At 51.0% G+C, this 27,663-nt stretch overlaps 1 protein-coding gene across 1 annotated transcript in view; it reads left to right on the forward strand.

Annotated features, from left to right (window-relative positions):
- SYT17 (synaptotagmin 17) overlaps nucleotides 1–27,663 on the forward strand; it is a 50,773-nt gene that overhangs the window by 18,067 nt on the left and 5,043 nt on the right. Inside the window, exons 5-6 of the mRNA XM_026082990.1 lie at nucleotides 836–956; nucleotides 1,792–1,947. Coding sequence (XP_025938775.1) covers nucleotides 836–956; nucleotides 1,792–1,947 — 277 coding nt within the window. The remainder of the gene's footprint in view (nucleotides 1–835; nucleotides 957–1,791; nucleotides 1,948–27,663) is intronic.

Genomic DNA, 27,663 nt, shown 5'->3' on the forward strand with positions numbered 1-27,663 from the left:
AGCTGGGGCTGGGAAGGCAGGGCGATGCCCGGCGCTGCCGGGCTGGGGCGTTTGCATCCGCAGAGATGTGCGCTGTCTCCGGATAATTGTGTTGCATCGCAGAGCCGGGTCATGCTAAGGGGAGAGGTTATTCTGAGCTGTCACATCTGCAGAGCAGTTAGTGATGCCAGTTCTCCAGCCATTTTTTTTTTTTAATTGCTGGTTTTAAGCATTGTTAAGTAAAGGGAGAGGAAGTACTGGCTGAACAGCTATATTTATGTGAAGCTATGGCCATGATACAGCCCGCTGAAGAGCAAGGGCACAGGTGAGCCTGGCCCGCAGCAGCGTGACGTGCTGCAGCCTCTGGGAAAGCATCCCCTGAACCCCTCGTGTGACCCGGGGTGCCTTAAACACGCCAGGCCTTGACTTCCCCGGTGGACGGGGCAGTTCTTGGCGCGGGGAAGGGAAGAGGATGCCTCCTCAGATAGGAGCCACGTTTTGTACCTTCATAGGGACGTGAAGGGATTAAGATCAGAATCACGTGGAACCATTCAAAACTAAGTAGGTAGAAACTACCGACCTTTTATTCACTTCTTTTTGTAGGTCGAGTTTGCAACAGCTGTTTGAGAGCTAGTGAACAGTCAGAGATTAAAGAGCAGGTCTTCATCAGAGGATACTTTTCTTTCTTGTGACTCAGTACAAGGTGCCACCAGATGGTTCTGGGTTGCAGCTTAGAGTGTGACTGAAAATTATTGTTCAGGCACTTAGACAAATGGGATTTATTTGATTTATCTTCCTGCTCTTCCCTTCTGCTCTGGGCTTTGTTCTGAGCTTCCACCTTCCCTTTTCTCTGTAGAATGAAGTTGAATTGGGAGAGCTGCTGTTGTCGCTGAACTACCTACCCAGCGCGGGAAGACTGAACGTAGACATCATTAGAGCCAAGCAGCTGCTTCAAACAGACATGAGCCAAGGCTCAGGTAAAGGGCAGGGTATTTCTCACGCTACTGATGTATACGTGCTGCTGAAGCTGATCGGCAGCGAGGCTCCAGTCTGTGCGGGAGCCGAGGCTTTCGGATGCTCGATTCCTGTTGACACCAGACTGGGATATTTGTAATATGTGGTGTTTTATATGTGTAGCAGACAATAAAAAAAAGTGTTCAGAACATGTGCTAAAACAAAGGGTGTAAATATCTTCCTCATACTTTGAGTCAAAAACACTGAACCAGAGTGCGCCTGGGAGCTTCTGAATACTCCCGCGTTTCCTGTAGCCGAGGCAGCCTGGTGGAGGGGTGCTGTACTTTGGAGATGCCCAGTGCTGTGTGAGCGTTTATGTTGCAGCGATTTCGTTTACGATATCTAGCTGCTCTGTGGATGGCGTGGCACTTTTGCGATGTCCACGCGTTGCTCTGTGCCATTTCAGAGTGTGCTAGCTGTAGTTACTCCATGTCAATGGAGTAATTTATTGTATCGCTCATGTATTTTTCCCCCACTTGCTGCCCAGCTGCTGCTGCTGCCAGCCTGTGGCATTTTTCAAAGCGAACAGTGTATTTGGCCTCTATCAAGGCTGTCATTAATCGTGCTCTGTGTGGCTTCGGCAGGGAGCGTTTTTAATCCAGCTGCTTGACTTTTGTCTCGCTCCACTGCAGCTTGCTGGGAGCTGCACCATGGCAAAAGCCCCAGTTGCTCCCAAATGCCATTTTCCAGTGTGATGCAGCCTCACTCCAGTGGCCCCAGCTGTGCTGAGCCTTTACGAAGCTGGAGTATCGGCTCATACACCGCTAACGCCGAGCCTGTGTTTTGTGGTTTTGGCAGATCCCTTTGTGAAAATCCAGCTTGTTCACGGGCTGAAGCTAACAAAAACCAAGAAGACCTCCTGCATGAGGGGGACCATCGATCCCTTCTACAATGAGTCCTTCAGCTTCAAGGTGCCACAAGAAGAACTGGAAAACGCCAGCTTAGTATTTACAGGTAAATAAGTTGTTACTCTCTGCTTGGTGCTGTGTTGGTCGTCTGAGGTGAGCAGAAGGGCTGCTCTGGGCCTGCAGAGGAGCCCGGGTGGGATGGTGCCTGTCTCCCTAGCTGGCCCGGAAGGGGTGTCCGTCTCCGGACTCCCTCGGGAAGCTTCCTTAGTGCTCTTTCCTCTTCCCAGCGGTGCCGCCTGCATGGGGGCTGGCTGGGATCGCACCTCGGCAGCCTGTTCTTAAATGGTGCCACCAGGGACGCTATTGGGCAGAGGAGAGGGGTGCATTGGACTTAGGCCTGGAGTCCAAATCAGAGGAAGGAGAGCTAAGTAATGAATGAACCCAAAAACCAAATGCTGGGAAAGACAGCTTTTGATACCTGCCATACTTTGCCTTTGAGATGATACAGATATAGGTGCTTGCTGCTGACATCCCCTGTGTCATCAGCTGGTGTGTTCATGTCTGTACTTGTACGGGGATGGGATTCGGCGCTGAGCCCTGGGAGGCACTGCCGAGGTGTCCCGCTTAGTCCGTGTCCTGGCCTGTGGCCAGACGGGATCCCCGGAGCTAAGCTCGTGGTCAGTGCCGGGGGTGTTTGGTTGCAGGTCTGAACCGTGCAGTGTTAAGAAAGGGAAAAAGCAGCCTGAAGAAAAGCGATTGCTGAATGGCCCGAATTGGCTTCGGGTGGGAATTATTATTTTTAACAATTTCTGAATCTGTTATTTTTGTTCTCTAGGCATGAAAACATGCAGTAGGAACTGGCAATTTGGGCAGCTGCTTAGAGCAGAGTTAGCAGAGCGCAGCGATGAAGCGGTGGGCAGCACGGAGGGGCTGCGTTGGGTCAGCGAGTCCCGGCCCGCGGCACCCCCGAGGGAGCCTGGGGCCGAGCGGCGGCCGGTCCGGGGCCTGCCCTCCACCCTCGCTGCTCTGCCCCTCTGGGCTGATGTGCTGCATAAATTAAACTCTCTCCCTCCAAATGTCCCACCCCTGTTACTCACCGTCTTGTGAAGAAGAGCAAGAATCTGCATCTGAAAAAAAACATTTTGAAGTAATTCTGTTTCTTACATGGGAGAAACAGATGTTGCAGCCTGTACAAGGAGCCTAATTCCAACCCGTTAGTTTGTTTCCAAACATGTCACAACAGAAGTGATGCTGATCAGCAATTTAAATCTTGCCCTTCATGCTCAGAGATTTCCTCAGCGAAAAGTCTATAATTAATCAGGGCTTTGCATGCACGTCATCCCGAATATACCTTTCCTGCGCAGTGATGAATTTGTTCTTGGCATCTTCTGTCAGGTGATCTTGTGACAGAAGTGAAATACTCGTTTGTTTTACCCTTTTTCTCATGGAAGAACAAAAGGCAAACACAAAATATCAGGTCTGGGGAATCAGGAAGGATGAGTGGAATATACTGCTCATTGCTGCAGCTGATGAAGTTGGCGTTAATATGTGGATGTTTGATATTTTTAGTGCAAATGGATTTTTTTTGAAAGAAGTCACTCGAAAATTAGCTGATTCATAATGATTTGTGATGCAGTTGGATTTGTGACATGCCTTGAAGTGGTTGCTTCACTTTTAAGTAATGTGTTTTTTTGCTTTGAAAGTCGCAGTAAATAATTCCAGGCCAAAACCGTGGGCGGCAGCCCCAGCGTGTGCTGGCATGGGTACGTTTGGAGGAGCCTGGGGCCAGGTTCTCGTGGTCCTCCTCAGCCCGAAGGGTGAAACGCAGCTCGGGCACCACACTACCGTGGACGCCGCTGGGCGAGCTGCTTTTGCTGTGGTTGGGTCTGGTGTCTGAGATAGGTGGTGAGCGATGCTGAGAGCTGTAGAGACAACAGTCTTTCTGGATGAGGCTGACCAAGGAACCCTTCATGGACACCTATAGTGATGTGGGAATAAGGGGACTCAATGGCGATAAAGATTTGAGCTACATTCTGTGCTAGCGTAAATGGTTAAAACTCTGCACATTAATGCAATTGTATCCCCACGACAAAACGTAGCACCAGTTTCGTGTTCTGCAAATGCGCGTGCTTTTAATAAACTAAATACAAGCCAGGCCTGCTCACAGGTTGGCTGAAGCTCTGGGGCAGGGAGGGTCATACTCCCTGCATGGCTTTCTCATGGCTGGGTGGTGTGTTGTGCAGCTTAAAGCCCATAAAGTGCTTTGGGATCCTCCACGAAAAGGTGGTAAAGTGCAAATGGTTGCCAGAGTGGAGGACCTGTGCCTTGTAATGTGAGGAGTGGAGCCCAGACCTTCTATTACTTTGCATCTCTGCAAAGCAGGAGGATAAGCCATGTTGTTGTTGGGTTTTCCTATAGTTTTTTTTCTTTTTTTTCTGCAGTGGTCTTTTTTGTTGTCTGTTTTGTGGGCTTTTTTTTTTTTTTCCTTAAATCCACAGGTCTAGTCCATTAGGTCAGTTAATTAAATTTGTGTTGAGTCAAAGTCCAATTGAAAAGGGAAATAATCCTGCTTGAAGGGTGGCTGGTGATGCTTTGAATGGATAGAGAGCTGCAAAAGCAGTCACAGGAGCCAGAAGTGAGCATACCTTCAATAATTTAAAGCAGCCTTTTTAGTGGCTTCATATTTTGGACCGAGTTTGCAGCTGTCTTTACATTGGCTTGGCTTCAGCTGACGGTCGTGGAGCTGTGCCAGGCTGTGTCAGCTGAGGCTCCTGGCTCTCTCTGTGTAGCTGGTACCACACCGCAAAGTGAGGCACCGGCTAGACAAAGTAAGTTTTAATTTTTTTTTTCATGTTTTTTCTTGTGCATCTCAAATCAAACTGATTTTCAGTGCACTGTGGTAAGAATTGCATGCAGTTTCCCCATGACTTTTAAGAAGACTGTGTGCAGAATGTCAGACATGGAGTGTGGACACCTTTTTTGTATATCACCTTTCTTCCTTCTGTTTTCCTTCTAATGCTCTGGAGAGCGGTACGTTGAATGCGTGGTCTCAGTATGGCCAGTCTAACTACAGGTTGTAAGTGTGTGCTTAGCATCTTTGCAAAGTAAGGTGCACAGATTGAACTCTGCGTTAGTCAAGATTTGGGGGATTTTGGACCAGTTCCTGTCCTTGTGCTTATTAGGATTCAACATTGTAAATTACTGGCATTTACAAACCAAAATGCTTCTCCTCCCACCTTGGTGCAGAACACCTTGTACAAGCTGTCCGTCTGCTGCCTTCTCTGCTCCCGTCTCAGATGCTCGCAGGAGTTGTCTCCCTAAATATCCAACTTGTGGCTGATTTTTGGAGGGCAGGGGAAAGTTGCTGGTGTGTCGAAGGTGGATGACGGGGAGTTTTAGGTGATGGGCACAGCTTCACTTCCCTGCAGTGCCTAAATTAGGAGGTTAGTCACTGTGAACCACCTCTGTGGTCACGGAGGGAGAGAAAGAGAGACGCGCAAGCGTGCACACGCACACACGTGTGTGCCTTCCGAGGGGGATCCAGCCGAAGCCTGGGCCACACTGTGGAGATACCAGTCTGTCTGCGTTGGCTGTGTTAAAGGAGGTTAAGGCAGACAGGCTCTGAACTCGGGTGTGCCGGTTTAGTGCCTCAGATGAGGTGGGCTGAACGCGGGTGGAGGTGTCTGCTCCAGGAGGAGACATCCAGGGTCGGGGACGGTTCTGAGGACACCCGCTCGAGACAGCTCCTAATCGGCAGAGGCCGCAGACAGGAAAGCTGTTGATATTCATAATGGAGTCTAATGCCCTGACAGAAAAAAGACAATTAGTGAGGCAACAGCTAGTGGAGAAGATGTCTGATTTTAATTTACACCATCAAACATGTTGCCTAGGTAATGAGCATCCATATACAAACTGTAAGAGAAATGCACAGGGTTGGTTGGTTGGTCGGTTGGTTTTTACTTGCCATTTTTGTGAACATCCCCCCCTTGCCATCCTCCGGTTGAGCGCTCCTAGGTCGTAGCTTTGCCTCTCCAGACGGATTGGGCAGGCTCTGAGGGATGGCATGTCCTCATGGCCGCGTCCGCCGGTGAGCAGAGGTGTTGCTTGGTGGCCGGGCCGGGGCAGGTGGCAGGTGGCCTGGGCAGCAGGGCTGTCAGCTGGTGCTTTGGGGTGGTGCCCTGAGATCCCTTCCAGGCGCTAAAAGGGTGTTTGAGGCTGAGGTGCCGCTGCGACCCGGGCGCTGCCGAGGGCCGGATGCTGGGGCGGGAAGCTGCCCCGCTCTCCCAGCGGATGGGTGGTGGGCCAGGCAGGCCTTCTAAGTCCGAGTCCAGCCTTCAGAGAGACTCGGCTGCGCGGCAGGAAGGGAGACGACACCTGCAATCCAAGCACTGCGGTGTTTTGTTAATGATTATAACGGTGTTAATAATCGGCCGTGCTGTTTGCGCTGCAGTAAAGCCCAGATGGCCCAATAAAACGCATTAACCCTCCAAAGCAAACCACATCTTGGTGACTCGTTAACGTCTTTTGATCACTTACCATATTAAAATACAACCTTTAATGCCTACGGTTACGTAATGTATTTGTCCCGGAGGTCCTGTGGTGACTGTGTGTGTCTTTCTCTGTCTACACAAGCTCTTCTGCATGTTTAGATAGTAAGATCTCTGACGCTCGTGAGCCAGCAAGGGCCCCTGGAGAGGGAAGGATCGCTTGGGTGCCCTGGGTGCTGCCCAAGCGCGGGGAGGCAAGGTGCTTTGGAGCCTGCCCTGAGCCGGGGCCGCGGTGGGCTCCTCTCGCCGCACTCCGGAGAGGACAGTCTGCCACGGGGTGGAGGACGGGCTCGCGCAGCGGTTGCTCGTTGCTGCTCTGGGGACGGGGCTGGCGCTGGCTGTGGTTGTCGATGCGTGCGTGACAGCTGATGAAATCTTTATAATAAATATTGACCGAGGCCCACGCAGCTCACAGGCCCTCTCTCTTCCAAGCCGTCTGTAGGATGGATTCTCACCACCTTTCAGTAAAAAGAGATCACGTCTCTGTTTTCTGTAATGGTTTAGGGCCAAGTTTTCCTGAGCAAGCCCTGCTGAATAGTGAGATTTTGAACCCTTCATCCCCTTGGTTTCAAAGGCTGCTGGATACCACAGGGTTTTTGACAATTCCATTAAGTGTCTCTGTGCACCTAAATGCTGTAATGGTTCTTGTCTTCAGACCCCTAGATCACTTTGATGCTTTATCCCAGAGCTCTAATTAACTTCTAGTTAATAGAGAGTACTTGATTAAAATAAATCGCTGTCAATAGCGATATACTTTTGTTTCTGTATTACCTCATTTCCCATTTTCCCTGGCCTTTGGGAAAATTTAAGGACCCTTTAATGAAGTTTGAATTTTCAGAGAAAAAAATTTATTGTTGGTATCTGCTGCCAGTGGTGCAGTTTTGGGTAGTTCAGTTTGCTTTGACTGCAATAAATACTGCCTGAATTTTTGAAAAAAATACTGCCTGTTGTTTAAGGATATTCATTTCTTTTGTGCCATTAGAGCTGAGAGGAGAAGAATTGGGTCTTCCTTGAAATCCTGACTGGCTGTCAGAGAGTAAGATTTGTTTCAGGCAAATCTGGGCTTGGAATAAATGATCACTAATAACAGTAATAGACACCAGTGAGCACAACCCTGCCCTGCTGTAGCTCTTCACGGTTGTGGTTGTTAAAGATGGTCTGGTACAGGCTGATTTTGTACATTCTCTTATGAGCATTTTTTGCATGTTTGCTAGAAAATGTTTTGGGGCGGTATTGATCCATATGACAGGTTTCTGGTGCTAAATCGTTGTTGGTGAAAGGAGAGGGGAGGAGAGCAGCCCTTACCTAGCAGAAAAGATGGTAGGGGACGGGCTGAAGCCGGGAGTGTTTGCCAGCACCGCACCTCGCACTCTTCCACGTGAGCCCGAGCCAGGCAGAGACACAAACCGCCGTATCAAAGCCTTCAAATCACAAACCCACGTTTATCCATCACGGCTTGAAATAAAGCTAATTGTCAGTTTGTATCCCACAGTTGGGCCTACAGACACCTTGAGCTCTGGCTCTGGCTTCACCTCTGACTGATGAGAACGTGGCGGAAGCTCCTCAAACTTTAAAACTGTTCTTCGTTTTTGTCTGTTGGCTCTAGACTACTGGCACCTACTCCAGGCTCGCGGAGTAGCTGTTGGAGACGGGCTGATGCTCTTGGTGTTTGCCTGAGCTGCACAAGACTCGTATAAATCACACGGATGGGTTGCAGAGGTGTCGAGGTTTTTCCAAGCCTTTTCCAATAATAACAAGCAGCATCTTGTTATTAACAGGCTGATTTCCAAATGCTCCAGTTAGCTGAACAGGTTGAAGGCTGATGATGGTTTTAGCCTCAGGCTTCTCCAGAAATACACCCGAACTTTGAGTTGCCTGGCTGTGCGAAAGCAGGACCTTCAGATGTCCGAGCACAGCAGCGTCAGCATCATCGTTAGGAGCTGGTTTGCAGGGGTGGCAACGCAATGTGTTTGGGGTCATTATACACCCACAGTTTGCCTTGCTGTTTCAGATGCTTGTATCTCGTTCCTCCTGTTGCTTTTTATTTCCCTCAGAAAATACTCAGGCACTTAGTCTTTTGCTCACATATACAGAAAAAAACCCACAACTCTCTTCTCTAACATATGAGGCAAATGAAACTATTTCTCTTCTGTGCTGAAACACAGGAAGAAGAGGTGGTTTCTGTTTTGAAATGCTGTTGTGTTGGGCACCATAGCATCTCTTAGATGGATAGATAATTAGGTAACTTATTGCTAGAAAACTGCGCCTTGATGTATGCAAGAGCCTTGTGTTTCTGAAGCATAGTGGTATCGATATATTCCACATCTCTGGAGCTCAGAGGTGGAATCTCGTCTGTGTTTAAGCCTGTGTAGTCCTATCTTAGTCAAAGGGGAAAAAAAGCATTGATGTTATCACAGAATTTTTTCAGGATTTATACCTGTTTAATTTAGATGAGAATCTGGCCTTTGTGTCTGGTGCTATAAAATACTTCATGTGTTTATGCACTGGACACCATATGGTCCTTGCTGAGGTCTAGCGAAAAGACGGGCTGTTCTGGGCACCTCCCACGTTCCCAGCTGCTTGTTCTCCAGGCCCTGCAGCCACGCAACGTGACCCAGCAGGTCCTCTGAGGACAACGCCTGCTCTTGGGTGACGGGAGGAGGGGAGGGTGAAATACGCTGGCAGCAAAAGATCCTCACCTCTAGCCCCAAGCCACGCAAAGAAGAAGGCGCAGCTTTGAGCGAGCAGTGAAGAGCGTCGGGCGGGAATGCAGAGCGAGCGCAGCACGGTGCTCCGCGGCCGCGCAACGTCATTGCTCTAACGGCACAACTTGGGTTTTTCCAGTCCAGACCCATCAGGCTGTGGGAAAGCCAGTGTGGAGGGAGGACTAAATCTCTCTGTATCTGGTGGGCAGAGGGAAATGTGAATCCTACCTGCGTCGCCCAGCAGCTGTGGCTGGAGCAGGGCCAGAATTCAATACCGTGAACTCGGTTATCCTGCAAGCCCTGATTGGCAGGCGATGCAGGCAAGAACAGTTCCCTATCAGAGAGGCGTTTGTCTTTGCTGTGCCGGATTAGGGTGGTCTGGTGTTTCAGATGGTGGGAGCTGATGCCAGCCCCCCTCGCAGGCCCCCATTGCAGACCGTACAGCAGTGCATGAGCACAAGTAGCAAGCAAATGTCCAAGCGCCCTTCTTCTTCCTAAGGGGGGTAGGGTTCCCTGGGCCTTGAGGAACTGCTGAGCGGCACCCCCTTGAGTCTGTTTCCAGGCACAGGATTGAATTTAGAAGATGGAAAAAGCATTCAGAAATATAAGACCTGCTATAAAAATAATCAGATAGTGCCTCTCCTGTAAAAGATCCCGCAGTACTGGCGGTATGAAGCACTTCCTGATTTTGGCATGATACTTTTGGCAAATTACTGCAGTAAAAAGATACTGTTCTCCTTTGCTTCCCCTTCTACTTAGGCGTGAAGTCCCCTTCAGGAACCTGCTTAATGCAGTTAAGGATAGGAAGGCTTAATGAGTCTTAGTGACTTACATAGTTTACCAGCAGATGATGCTTCCATGGAAGCACTTGGTCAAAACTGGAAAGCTGCTAATGAAGCAGGATGCTAATGAACTCGGTGTAGGGTTTTGGGGGGGGATTTGGTAACACAATAGCCCACTTTGACTCTCTGGAAACCACAGCGAGAGTCTGGGTATAATGAATGCTGTCTGGGAAGTTGGAGCACTCAGCATTTGTGTGCTTTCAAAAATGTGACCCTGCCCTTCCTTAGGGCTGCAAATAATACTAGACTTGTTTCTAGGGTATATCAGTCTGTGAAGAACGTGCCAAACTCAAATCCTTCGAGATTTCACCATCTCCCTCTGCTGACCAAAGCCTCGAGCAGCCATACTTACCCACAGGGCCTGTGTTGTGCTGGCCAGCGTGCGGCATGCTCTGAATTAATTGTTTTCCTCCCAAAATGTTGGGAGTGTTTCAGGCTTTGCTATGAATGGTGTCAAGCCGACTGCTCTGGCAGGCAGAGCCTCTCTGCAATGGATATGTTGCACAGGTTTTGATATTGTCATGAGAGGGAGAAGGTTTCTTTTGCTGCCCATCTTGCAGATCCCCATTTGTGGCTTTTTGGTTTTCCCGTTAAACAGAAGCACTGCTGTTTTTCAAAATGGAGCAGGTAACAGCAAGACCATCAGCAAGGTTTGGTCCCTGGTTCGGTCAGAGAAGCTGGATGAGATCCTGCAGCCAGGACCTTCACCCCTGGTATGATGCCACTTGGGGAAGGTGCTCTGGGAATGGGGTCGGCTTTTCACATCAGGGTGACTGCTTTAATGAGGAGGAGTGAAACAGTATTAATACTGATGAAAGCAACAAGATGTTTATGCTTCCTGAGCCAATCTGTTGCCTACTTAGAAGGCAAAATTAGAGCCTTCAATTTGACTGAATTTGTTAATAAGAAGTCTGCAACATCAGAGTCTGTACATCATTGTAGACATAGCAGAAACTGATTTTTCTGTAGGTCTCTGGAATTTTTCTGGAGTCTTTTTCTTCTAAAGAAATGAGCAAAACCTTATCTCTCCAGGCTGATCACCAGTGCTTGCTGATTTTGCCAAGTGCATTCATTTAAACAGTGTCGTGCCCTCAACCTCAATGTTTTATCTTGCTTTCTTCACGCCACGGTGAAAGAAATTGTTGAAATTTCTTACTAGGCCGTAACCTTTCTGTGTATCAAATGAGGAAAAACCCCTGTGGCAATAGCCACGCTAGGTGGCAAAGCAGTCTCCCGAGATGAAGCGCTTGTCCATGGTCCCAAATCTGCCGGAGGGTATATACGAGTGTGACGGTGGAGTCTGCCTCTCCAATACAGTCGTGGCTGACTTCATTTTTAGATGCTGGGGTAGGCACTGGTGTTTCCCTGTTGGAGGGTCTCCACGTTGTCCAGTCTGCCTCCAAAGCTATGGAAAACCAGATGGCATTGAAGGCCCTTCAGGTATAACTACAGCTTTTATAGTTCCTCATGCTGCCAGGTTCTTCTCTCTTCTGTTTGTTTCCAACACTCCTAATACAGCCGCCTGACATAAAACTGATAACATAACGCCCTTGCCTGCGATGGCTTAGGTATTTCCCTTCTAAATGTTCGGTGTGAAATACTCCTTGTGGACGTTGGTGTAAATGTCACGGCTGATGTGGCCTGGCTGAGAGGATAACCCCGCCGGCTGGCCGGTGCGCCCCGCGCTGGCTGGCCCCATACATGCCGCCGCCACCAGGAGCTTTGCCGTGCACGTCGCGCCGAGCCCTGCGTTTCTGTGGTCGTTGCTTTAATTTCTGTGCATATCTGCTTTAATTTCTGTGTATATCTTGACTTCTCTGGGTGATGGTTCCAGTTTGATTAGATCTGTTTAATTAGAAAACAAATGATCGGGCACAGCGAAAAGAAATTGCCTTCATGTAATTGATTTGCTGTTGTGAATACTATGGAGTGCCACTTAACCGGGAGAATGTCAAGTAGCAGTTTATACATTGTTTTTCCCCCTTCTTATTTGTTTTTGATATGCACAGAGGAGCAACGGCATGTGAAGCCGCTTCCACTGTGCACATTGTCCTTTCCGTGTGACAAACGTTGGTGTCACGCTGCGTTTCTGTTATTTCAACCTTTCTGGGCTGGGGGACAGCTCTGGTCTTGCCTTTGCGCTTGACCAAGCCCTGGCTCCCAGCTGGGGTGTACGACCCAAATAACACTGCGGCAGCAGGGAGCGGAGGCCGACCGTGCGCCTGTTCTGCACGCAGGCATGGCTTGGCAGTGATGGAGGACTTTCTGGAGCGAGGTTTTAGCTTGCTCTCGTAGGAGGAAGGCTGGCAAGGGGTGTGATGGTGCTGGGAGGAAGGGACGGCTGTCTGGTGTGGTCCTGTTGTGGGAACGCATTTGTTTCTGTGAATGGCTTCAACTGCATGGGAAGTCCCAGTGACGTATATAAAATATGCATGAAGTCATTCATGTGCTTTCCTGGATCTGGGCTTGTGGTGCAGAGAGTTGAAGTATATTTAAAAAATATATATATCTGAAGGTGAATAACCTACCTGCACCTTCTCCTTTTCAGTATCCTCCTGGCTGTTGCAATAACACTGCTGATGCATCCAATCCCTTATTCCAGTTTATCCTGATGAGCTAACTTCATGTCATCCCTGTGTGTCCTTGAGACCTCAACGAGAGGAACTTGTTCATTTGCATTTCCCCTGCTCCCTGGGCCCCTGCTCTCTCCTGCAGGACTTTCTGCTCTTCTTTCCACTTGAGGCCAGACCCAGAAGGCAGAATGTTGAAGCACCACCGCCGGCAGGGGCAGTGGTGGCTGCTCCCTTAGGTGGTGCAAGCAAAAGCACCGGGCTGCCCTTGTGGAAGGGCAAGGCGGGGAGAAATGGTTTTCCAGAAAGAGACTTTCCTTGACTTGGTGGTGTTTCCCCATGTGAAGCAGCAGCTGGGTGGTGGAGGTGCAGGTGCTCCCTGCCCTGCCAGGCCCAGTGCACGAGCACGGACTCGGTCACTGGCTCCAGCGATTAAACCTTCACCCACAGCTCAGCGCTTGCAGATGTTGCAGGGAGCAGCTTAATGAAGGAAATTCTGAGAAGCGAATTTTGCATGCAAATCAGAGCCTGATGGAGACTAGATTGATAAATGTGAAAGCACTGCATCTTCTCCCCTGCTTTTCTGTCTTCTTTACCAAATATTACGGGCCTCAGTGAAGGAGCAAAGGGCACAGTTTACTCTGTAGCTGTGGCTTTCATAGCACGTATCATTAGTCCTTTGGTCGGCTGTTCTTAATAGCATGCTCTTTGTGCTAAATAGCTTTTTAGTATTGATGTCAAGCAGTTCAGGAGTAGTTTTCAGACCCGTTTAACCTGCCAGGCCCGCTGCTGATGGGCACAGCTCACCAGCCAGCTCAGCAAAGGCTGGACCCCGGGTCCTGCTGGTGAAGGATGGGGAATGAAATGTCACTTGTACGCTCTGCTGAGGGGCTGTGTGAAAAGAGCGTGATGGGGTTTGTTCCTATGGCTGTGTTCAGGTTTGCCAGGAAATACCTCCAGGTATCCATGGGCTGGCTGGGTAATCGCACTGGTTAGTCTGTTGTGGTGCAATGTCATGTGTGAGTTGGATGCATGCGATCTGCACAGTGGCGTTCAATTATTCAAGGCCTTTTAAAATATGCAATAGGCAAGAAGATTGCATTAAACAAAACTTCTGGGGAAATTGTTAAGAGAATGGGTGGCATATACTGTAAGTAAGCTAATTGGCATAAAATAGGTGAAGATGTCTGCTTGATGTCTAGCCTAAATGAGAGCGCAGATGGAAAACAGAGACAGGTTCCTGCTTGTGATTTCTCTTTTCTCTTGGAGTGAAATGGTAGAAATCATATTGTAGGTGACTGGGAAAGAGTCAGATTATTTGTGCCAGAGCTCCCAGTCACTCCTGTAAGTGCAGATGTCTCTGCCTGCCCTGGTCTCAGGGCCCTTACGCTCGAGGGGGCTGCAGGGACCGCTGCGTCCCGTGGGTACGGGGCCGAGCGCCGGCAGGCGGCAGCAGAGCTCCTGCGTGGCTGCGCTCGGTAGTGCACAGTGCCGCAGTGACTGCTGAGCAACTGCTCGGGCAGGTCTGACGCGGGGTTTTGGGGGGACACCGATGCTCTGTGGCCCCAGCTGAACAAGGGGCTTCTGCGTGAGCTTGTCCCTGTCCACATCAGTGGTGCTACTCGTTGCCTTGAAGTTAGCTGAAGGAAATACTGTGAATCAGTGCTTCTTCCTGGTTATTTCAGGGCTGCTATTGTGTTCATTCGAAGGATGAATTAAATACCAGCTTAATCTGTACTATTGCACTTAAGTCATAAATCATGAATACTTTGCAGTCATACCCTTTAGAAGTTCTTGATTTGGATGTCTCGGTGCAGAAGCAAAGTGGGAGGTGGAGGGAGTCTGGGTTGAGTCAGGTCCCCGGACTGATACGATTCAGCAGAAGGCTCTTGGGTCAGAAGGGAGCACCAGATTACATAGTGACCGGCAAAACTGTTGACCTGGTTACAAGCAATTGCATGTGATCAAGGCTGGTGGGAGACAAGGGAAAGCTCGTGCTGGAGCTACAGCCGGGCGCTGGATCGGGGAGTGGTAAGTGCTGTGGTGTCTCACGTGCCAGGTCTGCAGAAGAGCTTGGCGGACCCGGCCTTACCACATCCTCGGAGAACCTGTTCGTTTTGCTGACTGTCTGGAGCCCTCAAGCCTGGAGCCGTAACGGCTCTGAGGACACCCATGCACAGAGGACAGTTTCCTTCGAAGTCGTGATCCTGCAGCAAGATCGTGGTTGCTCCCACCATGGGCAGGAGCCCAGTGGCACAGTCAGCGCAGAGAGCGAGGGGTTCAGCACACCCGAGGGGTGGCACGTTTAGGAAGAAAGCATCAATAAATATATAACGTACAAATATTTCATTTGCATCACATTGCTTGCCCTCAAGAATTCAACCCTTTTAATGGGCATAAGTGAACCCAATTTTGATTTATATTTCAGCATTTCCATTATAAAGAGATTTATTTTTTTTTAAAGAAGCCTTTCTGTTTCCAAAAGCAATGCTCGGTAAAGAGCAGCTGCAGAAGGAATTGGTTTGACCTCTGCTTCCTTAATTGCTTTTTGCTCTGTGTTGGCCTGGAAATGGATGTCGTTATTGTGTGAATTACTGCGATGGTGGAAAAAGAGCTCATGAGATCAGGTGTGCAGTTTCTGTCAGGAAAATAGGTTTCTTAAATGGAAAACAGTGCCTACCTGTCTGTAAACCAGAGTCTGGGCCAGCCTGAGAAACCCAAATGGTAGTTACCTCATTTTGCGCTTCTGAAGGGTTTCGCAGTTACTGTTTTTCGAGGCCGAGAGCACTTTTAATCTGAAACCTAGTCTGAACGCCTTTCAGGCACGGGAGGGGGATGCTCAGCCATCGGGTAATATTGCTGGGTCCGTTTGTGGTGTAACCTGGCTGGGGAGCGGGGAGCAGCGCCCGGCTCCTCACCCGCTGGCCGCGGGGGCTGAGGCGGGCCAGCGCGGTCACGGGGCCGCGAGGCCGAGGCGGGACGCGGTGCTCGTATCTCCCGGCCCTGTCTAGGCTTCGGTTTGGGAGGCCTTCGCTGTGCAACAGAAATGCCTGCTGTGGTCTCCTGCCTGCTGCCGCGCCGGTCCTGGTGGTAGCACCCAGTCAGCGGCAGACGGGAGGCCAACCTGGGCCCGTGGGTGCCTTCTCGATGGGCACAGATCTCGACGGTGAGTAGTTGCCTACTTGTACCCTTTGTGGGAGTCGAAAAAGAAAGAGCTGGAGCTCTTTTCCTCCCAGTGCTGAAGGCATGAGCACATGTGGAGTTGGCTTCACCGCAGCTGGGACGGTAGCTGGAGCGTGCACTGCACTGCACCCGCTCCTTGCCTCCCCGAAGGCTGCGCGCCCGCCGAGCTGCCCCGGCTGCTGGCAGTACGGGCCTCAGCCCCAGGGGTGGGTGCCTTCCTGCACCTCTGCAGGCTTTGCGTCCTCACAGGTGTTCCCAGGTCAGACGCTCGCCTTGTTGAGCAGGTTTCCTTCCCGCCAGAGCAGGGCTTGCCCCAAGAATAACGTGCAGCTGTCATTATATCTTGAAAAGTTGTCATTTTTGGATCACGTCTGAGCACCCAAGAGTTCTCATGAGCACATTACGGTGCATTCGGGGCCTGCAAAGGGAATGAGACATTAGCCGCTTCTGCTGGACTTCTGAGCAGACTGCACGCGTGCCACTGAATGGAGTACAAATAGGGTGATAAAAGAGGATGGCTAGCGTGTGTCAGTCAGTGTTCAAGGTTCCTCGTCTCTTTGACCGAGAAAAGAAGTAATAGCTGCAGCAGAAGTAAAGCAAAGCAGTTGAGCATGCAGTTGACAAGAGCTGAAGCCCCTCTGTGCCCCTGGGACTGGAGCCTCTGACACCCAGCACCCACCCGGTCTGCTGTATGCAAAGTGCAGCTGGCAGAGACCCACGTTTTACCTTCAGCTTTTCTGACTTGTGTTTATGGACTCTTACAGTTTTTCTTCCCAAGCTCTTCTTGGAAGAACCAGTGACAGCAACAGGGAAGTGTTCTTGAACGTGGTCAGAGAAAAGGTTATTTTCACAATGGGAACTTTAGTACCTTCTTCTGGGTAAGGTCCATACAGTAGATCCATGCACCTGAACCATCAACAGATTTGCTCAGCAAATGCTGACTATTTTAAGAGTAGAAAAAAGCAATTAGCCTCCAGGAAAGATATGTCCTGGAATTCTGAAGATTTGTGAGTTAAGTGAATCTGAATTTTTGACACACAAAGACATCTTATCTTGTGAGGTAGCTGCTGTGGTGAAGATGCAGGTTTTTTCCACAGGGTGGAATATAGCACCATCTCTTACAGTCAGCAAATGGGTCATGATTAAGCATTTGGCCTTCAAGCTCCCGTCAGAAAATCTCTTCCCTGTTCTTCAGCAGTAAGTCTACATCTGTGCTACCTAAACTAGTTAATGATGGAAGCAACAGTGCTTGTATAATTAGCACATTAATACCCTAAAGGAATCAACATGGTAATTACCTGACACGATGAGATTAGCATTCACGTTCTTCAGCAGGGATGAAGAGATGAGTCCTATGGATTCCAACAGTTCCATTAGAATGAAAAAAAAAAGGCTTTAATATTTAAAAGGTAGGATTTTGAGCAAGACACTTTCAGTCATAGGAATTCAAAATAATTGGATCAACAGTATAATAGCTGGTGCCCGCATTTAACACATCTACTCATTTTACAGTCCTGACATGAATTATTTTTGAAGAATTTGTATGCCTGGGATACTTTGCTGCTGCTAATTTAAACTGTGATTAATTGATGGCCTTTAGGACTTTATAGTTTGAATTACTTGGTATTGTCTCCCAGGATTAGACTTCATCTTCTTGCCTTCTTGAAATACAGAAGGAAAAAAAGAAGAAAGAAAATACGCCTATATAAAAAATTAAGGAGACATTTGGTTTGGGGTACTTTTATGTGTTTTTTATCATAATATTTGTTTTCTTTAGGATAATAAGTCATAGCAGGGCATTTAGCATAGTCATGCCAGCTACATTGGTGATCCATTGCCTTGCAGGAGAGCTCGTTAATAACTTTGACAGGCTGTGTACTCGTTAGAGATGGATGGCTTAAAAATCCTCACTGCACACTCAAAAGATGGCCGTTCCAGATAAAACAAGGCTGTCCACTTTGTGCTGGCACTTCCTCGGAGGTATGTCTGCGAGAGCTGATGGCATTGCCCCCAGAGGAATGATGGTGGCAGTCGGGACAGACTCGGGCTTCCTAACGTGACGATGTGCCTCAACTTCATTGCTAACTACTTTAAAGATAGACTTGAAATGCTCCGAGTTTTAATGTCATATTTTTAGTGCATTAATTTGGAGGAATGATTGGTTAGGGTTTGGGACTGGGAATGATGGGGAACCTTTGACAGGTTTGTGTGCATGGCCAAGAGCACTGCTGGGTTAGAGCTGGCTGAGCTGATCCGTGAGTAGCCCCGACGCGGGAGGCGCCAGGGCCACGGCAGCAGAGCTCTCTGCGAAGGTGCCCGCAGCAGCCCCCTGCTACAGGTGTCTCTGCTGAGGCAGCCAAGAAGGGCAGAGGGAACAAGATTAGCAAAGATACCCCCAGGTAATGTGATGAGTGCAAGCTTCTCAGCCCATAAACGCGTGCACCGGATCTGGCAGGTGGTCTACGGCCAGGTCCAGCCTCACGTGGCTTTAGCTTGTGCCTGCACTAGCAGGCAGCACCCAAATCACCAGGGTGTGATACCATGTGTGATCCAGATGTTAATGGCCATTAGGTCATTAATGTTTGTCAGTGACACATTTCTTCCTGGTACAGCAGCTAGTAATCAGACTCTACATAAATATGGAGATGGCAGATATACTTAAGTCGCACATTAAAACAGTACTAATTAATCACAAGATATATTATTATGATAGCAAATATGCAATCTTGAAAAAGACCCCCGGCTAAAAGAGGTGTTGAGAGCCTGGTGACGGAGCTGCCTGGGCGGCTGCAGTCCACATCGGACCGTGGTGCTGCGCGGGGTCCCACATTCGCCTGCGCCGCCAGGGCCGGTTCCTGCGCCGGCGGCAGGGAGCTGCTGCTGCTGCAGCGGTGCCGTCCAGCTGCCTGCCGGCTGCCTTCCCCTTGAACCTGCTCTCGCTCCGCAAGCCTGCGTCCGGGTCGCTCAGGGGATTTGGAGCCCCTGCGGTCATTTGTTCTTAAAAATCCCTCCCTTTTATGAGAAGCTTTTTTAATCCTTCGTGTTCGAGCCAGTGCCTGTGGATATCCTGGCTTCAGCTCGCCCAGCCTGTTTGTTCAACTTCCTAATGAGCCGAGGCGGGGCTTTATTTTGGAAAACACAAAGTGCTTTTGATCCTGCCCAACGGGAGTGCTCGGCATTTTCCAGGATCGGGCCCATAATTACAGCTCATTGCTGTCTGCAATCTTTTGTTGCGTGAGACGAGGCCAATAGAAAGGCCGGGGTGGTCAGTGTATGTCTCCCCCTTGGTTCCTTTCCAGGGCTTTTAACAAGTAGCTGTAGTGACAATTATGGAAAATTGCTTCTTTATAAACGTCCCGCTGACAGCGTGGTCCATGTGTGATTCTTGTCCATGGGTTGGGAACGATACCGGTTATCATTAGAACGGTTCATTAACGTTTGCGTTAGAGGAAAACAGTGTGAAATACTCCTTGTTCATTTACCCAAATCTGTGCTGGTTTGCTTGTTTGATCATGTCATCACTCCTAGACAAATATTTCAGCCTTTCTTTACACAGTGTAATTCTGCTTCGCCTCTTCTCGCTGAACATCGTCCTAGCGAGTTGTGGCTTTGAGGGTCCTGTTTATTTAAGCTGTATTTTAATGGGCAGTGCAGCTTATCTTATTCTTTCCAAACTACCAGTTAGGTCTTGCTAATGTTTTTGAGGTACTAAGTTATGCACCAGCAATTCTGGCATCTTGGCTACGGTTTCTGTGAAATCTGTTCTAGAAACGCTTTCCAAATGTCACCAGCCTGGCTGCCGTGCCTGGTGCCTGAGCGCGTCGTCACACCGACCGCCTGTGCGGCACGAAGGCGCTTTTCTGCCAAAAGTGGGGCTCGTCCTGGGGGAGGGTTGAGGCTCCCTGTGCGGTGCTGGGCGGCCGAGCCCCGGCAGGGACGGGGCGAGCGTGGTGCTGGAGCGGTGCTGGATGGCCCAGCTCGGCTTTTGAGCTCTTGGCTCCGACTTTCCGTGCCCTGGAGGCCACGAGCACCTTCCCGTGCACTTGTGCCTTGACCCGTTTCCATCTCTTCTCTCCCAGTGTACGGCCACAACGTGAAGAGCAGCAACGACTTCATCGGCCGGATCGTCATCGGGCAGTACGCCACGGGCGCCCCCGAGTCCAACCACTGGCGCCGGATGCTGGGCTCCCACCGCACGGCCGTGGAGCAGTGGCACAGCCTGCGCTCCCGGCAGGAGTGCGACCGCGTCTCCCCCGCCTCCCTCGAGGCGACATGAGGAGCGGCCGGCGGAGGAGGAACCACCGGGAAGAGCGAGCCCCCCGCGCCCTCGCACGCCCCTGCCGACGCTCCGAACTGCTGCGGCCGTTTTTAGCCCTGCGCGGCGCGGCGGCGGCCGCCGAGCGGGCCGGGGCCGGGATGTGCCGGCCGGGGGCCCGGAGCTGGCGGCAGGGCTCGGAGCTGCCTCCGCTGCCCTGGCAGTCCCCGTCCGCCACGCGTTTTCTCGGAGATATCAGTACCTTGTGCTCTCGTTGGTGAACGTGGTGATTAGGCTAGGATATTTTTTTAAGCGGTAGACTGTGGTGAAATCGATTCCCACGCCGGTTTTGTCCTTGTGCTAGTGACAGAGTTAACCCCTGTTAGTGTGTCCGCGTGCACGTGTGCGCCAGGGCGCGCGGGCGGCTGTGCGCTCGCGCCGATGCACCCGCGCAGCGGGCGCAGCCGATGCCGTGCCGGTCCCGCGCCCTGCCGCTCCACATAGCAGCCTGTGTGTGTCGAGTAGATACCGTCACGATATAGCAAACGTTGCCGATAACGTGTGTACGGGGAAAGCCAGCTCATGTCTTTTAAAGCCTTTCCTACGGTGTGCAGAAGAGACCCGCTGAGGGGACTTTTGCAGTGAGGAACTCCCCAAATCTGCAATTTTAATTCTCCGACAGACTGCAGCGGCTCTTTCCGTGTCCCGTGTATTAACCGAGGTAGTTTTCCGAGTCACGAAGTGAATGTAGCTACGGTCAAGCTGTCTGTTCTGTTGGCTGCTTCTGTACATTTTTTCATAGTGTGTTGTCTGGTAGGATGCAGATTGTATATTTATTGAAAATAAAAATCTATTTAATTGTGCCATGTATGCTGAGGTGATGCTTGGTGACACAATTCATCTGTATGTTGAGGTCAGTCGGTCTTGTTTGTGGCCCAAGGGAAGACACAGCTTGGAGGTTACCCCCTTCTAGCTCACCGCAGGCGATCCACGGGGGAGCAGTCGGGGAGCTGCGCTGGTGCAGATTTGTCCCAAAAGAGGAGCAAATGCGTTGTTCTTCCCGGGGGTAGCTCCCCTGCAGAATACACCCAAAGTGTGGGAATCTGATGTGAAAAAGGCTTTGTACCGGGCTGTGGGTCTCCGTTCTTTGCAAGATTGGGCCCCAAATGAATTTTTTTTCATTGCTCGGTTTATCAACGTTGCTGTGACTGCGTAATAGTTTGTATCTTGCTTACAGTCTGTTCAAAAAACAAATGAAAAGGGCATCAGCCTGAAGGGAGCTGGGCTGATCCATGAATTTGTCTTTCTGTATCTTCATTTTGGAGAGAGAAGTGTCTGTTCTGTCTTTGGCAGTGTTTATCCAGGTTATGATGGAAAGCCTCAGGCGCTGGGTTGCCTCCGCTGCCGTGTCGGGGCTTTGGCGGTCAAACCCAAGAGGTGGGAGGAAGGCCCCGGGGCTCTGGCCCTGTCCTGCTCCCTAAGTCACCTGTGTAATTGCTCTATAACAACCCGTGGCCTTTTGCACCCGCTGCGCACGGCTGTCCTGCAGCGCGAGCAGAGGCGGGAGTGCCCTGCCCGCCCCGGGGCGTTTCGGTCGCGCCCCGTCCCTGCGCTGCGGCCCCGCCGGGCTGTACGGCCCTGCGCGCTTGCCGCCTGCCCTGGCGCAGAGCAGACCCCCTATTCGCTTGCGTGGGGAGATGAGTCCGAAGCAAATCGGCGCGGCATTCAGGGCTGGTGTGGTGGCGTGGACCTGGCTTTCCCTCTGCCCCCGTGGCCCCTCGACGCGGGGAGGCTGGAGAGCAGAGCGGTGCCTGGAGCAGCTATGGCTGCGGTAGCCATCCTCTCTATTTAACCAAACACAGCCCAGAATGAGCTCCAGCTACCTCTCGTGTTTTTAATATTTTGATTTAAAAAAAGAAAACAGCACGTACTTACGCATGTTGCATCTCCATTCACTGTTTGGCTGCTACGGTTAGGGACCAGTGAGTCATTTAAAAGAATAAGTAAAATTCTAGGCACTTGTCTCAGCAAATGTAACTGTGATAGGCAATAAGCCTTGCTGTGGCCTGGGGTATCTGCGCCACAGAGTACGGGTTTGCTTGCTTGCTCTGCAGCCGGGGACCCCACAGGACACCTTCAGACTGCAACCTGCTCAGGTTTAGGTTGAGCTGTGGGTGTTTCATTCCCCTCTGTGCTTGAACACAGATCTCTGCATAATACATGCGACAGCTAAATTTGGTACAGCGACCCTGCCATCATGGAGGAGGAAATCACAGCAAACACAAGGTAAGATGTGTAGGAGCAAAGTTCTTCTCAAAGCCAACACAAAGCATCAAAAATCTGCAGCTGGAGAGTAGGAGGGGCCTTGCCGGAGCTGCTGGGCTCCAAGCGCAAAGACGTGCTGCTGCATCGGGCTCTGAACATGGGGCATAATGTGATCAGATGGGAGAGGGCAGTGGCAAAACCCTGGGGGAACCGTGAGCCGTAGTGTCTGTTCTTCACCCATCTGCTCTTCTCAGGTATTTCAGAGCACACAGTCTTTGAACATGTGTTTAACAGAAAATCTTCAGCACTGGCCGATGATGGGGGTTTGGCCAAGGAACAGGTGATTCAAGTGTCCGTGGTTTCCTACAAGAGATGTGCTCTCCTCTTGGCATCAAGAAGATAACTTGCAGCGACTGGGGGAGAGGGACAGCACAGACACCCCACTCCAAGGTACAGCTTGACATGTCCTTGGCTACAGGGTGGTGAAAGGCCTCGGTGACCTTGTGGCTGGACCATCACTTGGTTGATGTGGCTGAGGGTAAACACAGGTAGGAGTTTGCCCTTGTTACTTTGGTCACGCGCTGTCACCTGTTGAATGGCACCTCACCAGGTGAGCACCCGCACTTCTTGTGGCCACACACAGCTGCTCGTGTCCACCTGGCTTTTAGCTGTTCTCCAGCACAGCTGGAGAAAGAGCATGAAGCTTCAGGGACAGGGACAGAGGTTACTTCAGGGTCTCTGCTGAGGTCCCTCTTTCCAAGTGCCTCCTCTGTGGATGATGGCTTTCAGTTCTCATCTGCCTGTCTGTGAGTTAAAGATAATCCTGCAGGTAAAACACCTCCTCTGTCCCACAGTGAAGTCAGTGGCAAATCTCTCTCTTCTTTGTCTTTCCTCCTGGTTCATCTCATCAATAAATCACTGAGGAGAGGGAACCCCGGGGGAACCCTGGGCAAGCAAGCGTGGTAGGAGGCCAGTCTGTATCTGTTATATGGGAAGGCTCAGACAAGGTGATGGTGGTGGTGGGGTTAGCAGTCACTAGCATTGCCATTGATACTCTTCTGCAGGTGGTTTTGGGCAGCTGCATGAGCTCTGTGCACCCATTGAAGCTGACACGAGACCTGTGACGTGTTTTGCTTAAGCATGGGGGAAGAAAACCTACAATAGACTCTTGCCCCCAAGGCTGTCCTTGGAGCCACAAGGTCTCCATGGTCTACCTTGTTTCGCAGGAAGAGGGGGTGGTCGCATACGTACACTGCCAAAACTTGACACAGCTGGAAGGAGAGGAGCACGAGGCAATGTCAGTAAAGCAGTACTGTAGCACGTCGAAGAGGAGAGCTTCCATGTGTTCGACACGCATGGCACGCGTGTCCTCGGTGCCATCCCGGAGCTGTGCCAAAGCTGGTGGCCAGCTGCTCCGCGGCGCAGTCCCGGGCTGCGCTGGCGGCACGCACAGCCTTCGTGCTGGCTGTGTCGAGGGGGACGAGACGCTGCGGAGGCTGCGCCTGTCAGAAACGGGCTGGGATTAGTTATTCGGGATCTCTGCTCTCGGTAAGCATCAACTTTTGTGCTTTGGGGGTAAGCTAATAAGCTGGAGCGTTTTATTCCATGGTTTGCTGATGATAGCCTATAACACGAGCTGTATCAAGGAACGGTGTACAGCTAAGAAGGGAGAAGGCATGCAGTTGTCTTTAAATAGTCTGAAATCCTTTATTTTTAGTGGTCTGATACATCGCTAGACTTTCCCTTGGGCTGTCTAGTTTCACATTAATGTGTGGAACTCCTAAGGAAAGAGGAGGAGTGTTCTTGAAAGGCTTTATAAACTGCAGAGAAAATTAAAAATGTGAGAGTTGATTGAATGCGCTTTTGTCTCTGGTATAAGTCTGGGCATTTTGCTGTACTGAATGCTTTGTGTTACCCCAAATTATTACTTCCTGAGTCTTGCCTGTGAAAACAGGGGTCATCCAAACTGTAGTCCCAGAAAATACTGAAAATGTAAATCTGTAGCTAAGACTAAAAAGTGAATAGCACATTGACAGTGTTTCCAAGCAGTTTATTCAACGCTGGCTGAAGGCATCAGCTGGAAATGGAGCAGGGCTGTAAAATTTCACAACTCTCGCACCTCTCCTGTTTCCCTTTCCTGTATGCTCTCATCAGATGAAACAGCTTTAAAAAAAAAAAAAAAAAAAAAAAAAAGGACTTTATACAATATCTTAAATCTTTATTTCCAGTTACAAGTTTGACCACAGAAAGAAGAGATGCTAGAGCATCCATAACGTTGACTGCTGCTTGATGCTGAAGGCTTTTGGATGCTATAGGACGGCGTGACAACAGCATGGCCCCGGCAGCTAGGCGAGCTGCTGAAACAGCGTGGGCCTTGCAGCATAGCTGGAGGTTTCCTCATCCAGGCTGTCCGAGTGTGCCAAACACTGCCTTTCCCCTGTTTTTCAAAAAGACTGCACAAAATGGGGCAGTAATGGATTAAAAGATGCAACTAAAGGCAGCAAAAATGAGCCTGGCGTAAAGGTAGACCTTCTTCATCAGCCACGGGTCCTGACCTGCCTCCGTGCGGCTCGCGGGGCGAGGGGAGCGTGCAGCCCTGGCTGACGCCAGCGTGCCCGCGTTGCCCCCATCGCCAGGTTTCGCTGCGTTAACGCAGCTCCCAGCGTCTCTCCAAGTCTGCCACGTATCTGAGGGGCTGCCAGTCTCACTCAGACAAAACGGGTGCATTTTTCAGTCACCGAAAGGAAAAGACCTGCCCCGTGCACTCCCCTTCCAAGCCTTGCTGTGCCGGCAGGCCAGCACCCGTAAATCTGCTGGCACAAAATCACTAATTTCCCGGGAAGCGGTTAGGAGGGTAGGTAGCGACTCGCTGGAGTAAGGTCCCTTGCGGGTTATGAAGGCTGTCTGGCCGGAGGCCCCCCCCGGCACTCGCTTTCCCCAGGGTCCGCGGGAGGGTAGCGCTGCGGAGCGGTGGGATGCGGCGAGCGCGCCTGGGCTCAGCCCTCGGCGGCCATGCGGCGGGGCGCTCGGCCAGCCTCCCGGCGCGTCGCGGGGAGGGAGGGAGGGAGGGTGCAGCGCGCCGGCCGCCCCCACGGCCGCCCCGGCGTCTCAGCGGCACGTCCAGCCCCGACGGAGCAGCAGCTGCCTGCCTGCGGAGCCGGGAGCGGAAGCCTGGCCGCCGGCCATGGGCATGAGGGGGGATTTGTGCGCCGTCCTCTCCGCGGCATTGCTCGCCACCCAGGCTTTCCCTCAGACCAACATAAAAATCAGCCAAGGTGAGTGCGAAGCGCGGCAGTGGCTCGGCGACGGGAAGCCGTGGGCTGCGGTCGCCTGGGCAGGAGTTTGGAAAGCTAGTGCCTCTCCCGGGGCAAGCCGCTGACTTCCCAAGCTTCTCCAACTACTCCAGCAAGCCCAGACTTTCCACCTGGGAAGCACAAATCAGCCCCGATCTCTCTGCTCCTGTGCGCTCATGCTTTCCTTCCACTGGCTTCATTTCTCCATGCACGGGACAGGCTGGATTTTCTCTATTAGCAGGCGCTGCAGCCGCCGCGGGGGCGATTCCCCCCCACCCTGCTCCCCGTTTCTTCCCCCCCGCTGCTGGTGGGCACCGTGCGAAGGGACTGTGGTCGCGCTGCACCACTCGAGTCTCACAAGCTTTCCACGGGGACGGAGGGAGCGGGAGCCCCTGCAGCACCAAGCTGCCGCTCGCCTGCGTTTGCCCTGTCCCACCTATGTGGGGATGGGAGCAGAAAGGGGCTCGGTGAGTTAGGGAGAAAAATCATCGATACGAGCTTGGTTTTCCTGCCAGACAACTAATCAGTGGGAGCTTTGCCAAAACTAATTAAGGAGGAAAAAATGTAAGATTACCTCTATCTGTTAGTGGTAGCGATGAGGTGTTGCTGGGCTGTAGGAGGGCTGCTGCGAATGGCTGCGGTGTCTTTACGTCTGGGAACACACATGGCAGATTTTATTCTGTAAAAACAGCTTGATTTTGCTACAGGATTTTAAAAAGCAGAGCCCTCTCTATTGGAAAGGATGTCACTTCTCTAGCACACTTCAGATGTTGTTTAGGATTTTGCTTGGCAACTTGTGACGTGCACTTTGAAAAACACTTGTACAACGTTGCCCATTTATTAAATGATCTGCAGGCCCTCCGCTGGCTGCCCCCGGCTCCGCAGAGCCCCCTGCCACACGGGGACCAAACGCCTCCCGTCATCTGCTGCTGATGCCGGGGGTTTCCATGGGAAGGGCTGGTGGTCCCACATCCCGGGGACCTGCTCGGGTCTTCTCTGCTGGCCTCAGCCTGGTGCAAGCCCCTTGGTACTGATGGGCACCCTCCAGTCCCAGCAGCTTTTGAAGACCTGAAGAGGTCCAATGCTTTTTGGGGTCACAAGGGAGAGGGAATTTATGGGTGTGCTGGGAGCAGTGTCTCAGGGCCCTCTCACTCTCAGCAGCAATACTGGCATCTGCTGCCAGCCTAACTTGATCCTATCTATCTGCTGCAGAAAGTGCTCTGATGTCACTGTACCCCCCGCCGCCGCAGGAATGTCACTTGCATGGACATCTCTTGCCAATCTCGTCCTAGCCCCACACATCATATCTCAAACCTGCTGCCCGCTGGGGGGATGCGGCCTTGCAGCGATAAGGGAGAGCCCCCGTGCCACGGGCCGAGCTCTGCGCGAGCCACGCAGTCAACGTTTTGTCTTTTTCAGTAGCGTCCTGGCATAATAAAACCTTGACACTGGCTGGGATTTTCTCAATTAATTATTTCTGGTTGGAAAGTGGCCACTTGGGGAAGTGAGACTTTTTGTTGGGAATGTGCCAGCTTCTACAAAATTTTGACAAGTGATTTTGCTAGTTAGAGGGATCCTGGTGATTCTGCAGTGGGTCTTAGTACATTAGTAAATAAAAAGGCTCCAGTTTTGCTGGCACCAAAACAGATCCCAAGAGCTCAAAACTCTTTTCATGACCTCAAATTCTTGTTGTCCAGCTTTCTTGAGGTAGTATCACCTCGTACCTTCAGCCAAGTTTGGACATTGATTTTGCTGGTGCTGTGTTAAAAGTCAGCCCTGACCATAATCTCTTTCAGTGTAAACAGGCGGCAGAAGGAAGGATCTTGCCCTCATTTTCCCCTGGGATTTGGGAAATGGTTTGGAGTCATTCCAGCGACCAGGGGCTTGTAGCGGTGGGAAACTCCGATCCTCCCACTCTGTAGGGTGAGCTGATGCTGCTGGGGGCAGTGTCTGCTGGTGCGTTTAAAAGTGGCAATCTGACCAAATATTCCCCAAATGTTTCCCCCATTTCTTTTTAGATCCAAATACCATCCTCAGCTGCTGGCTTAGGTGATGAAGTGTCCCTACAGGGCGATGCGTGTACTCATATACTCACAACCATACATGCAGCTTCTTACAACCTTTCTGCTAAAAATAGCCCCCAGAGTTCCCAGATAAAAGCA

The sequence above is a fragment of the Apteryx rowi genome, unplaced genomic scaffold (genome assembly GCF_003343035.1).
Source record: "Apteryx rowi isolate R43461 unplaced genomic scaffold, aptRow1 scaffold_6, whole genome shotgun sequence".
In the NCBI taxonomy this organism is placed as follows: domain Eukaryota; kingdom Metazoa; phylum Chordata; class Aves; order Apterygiformes; family Apterygidae; genus Apteryx; species Apteryx rowi.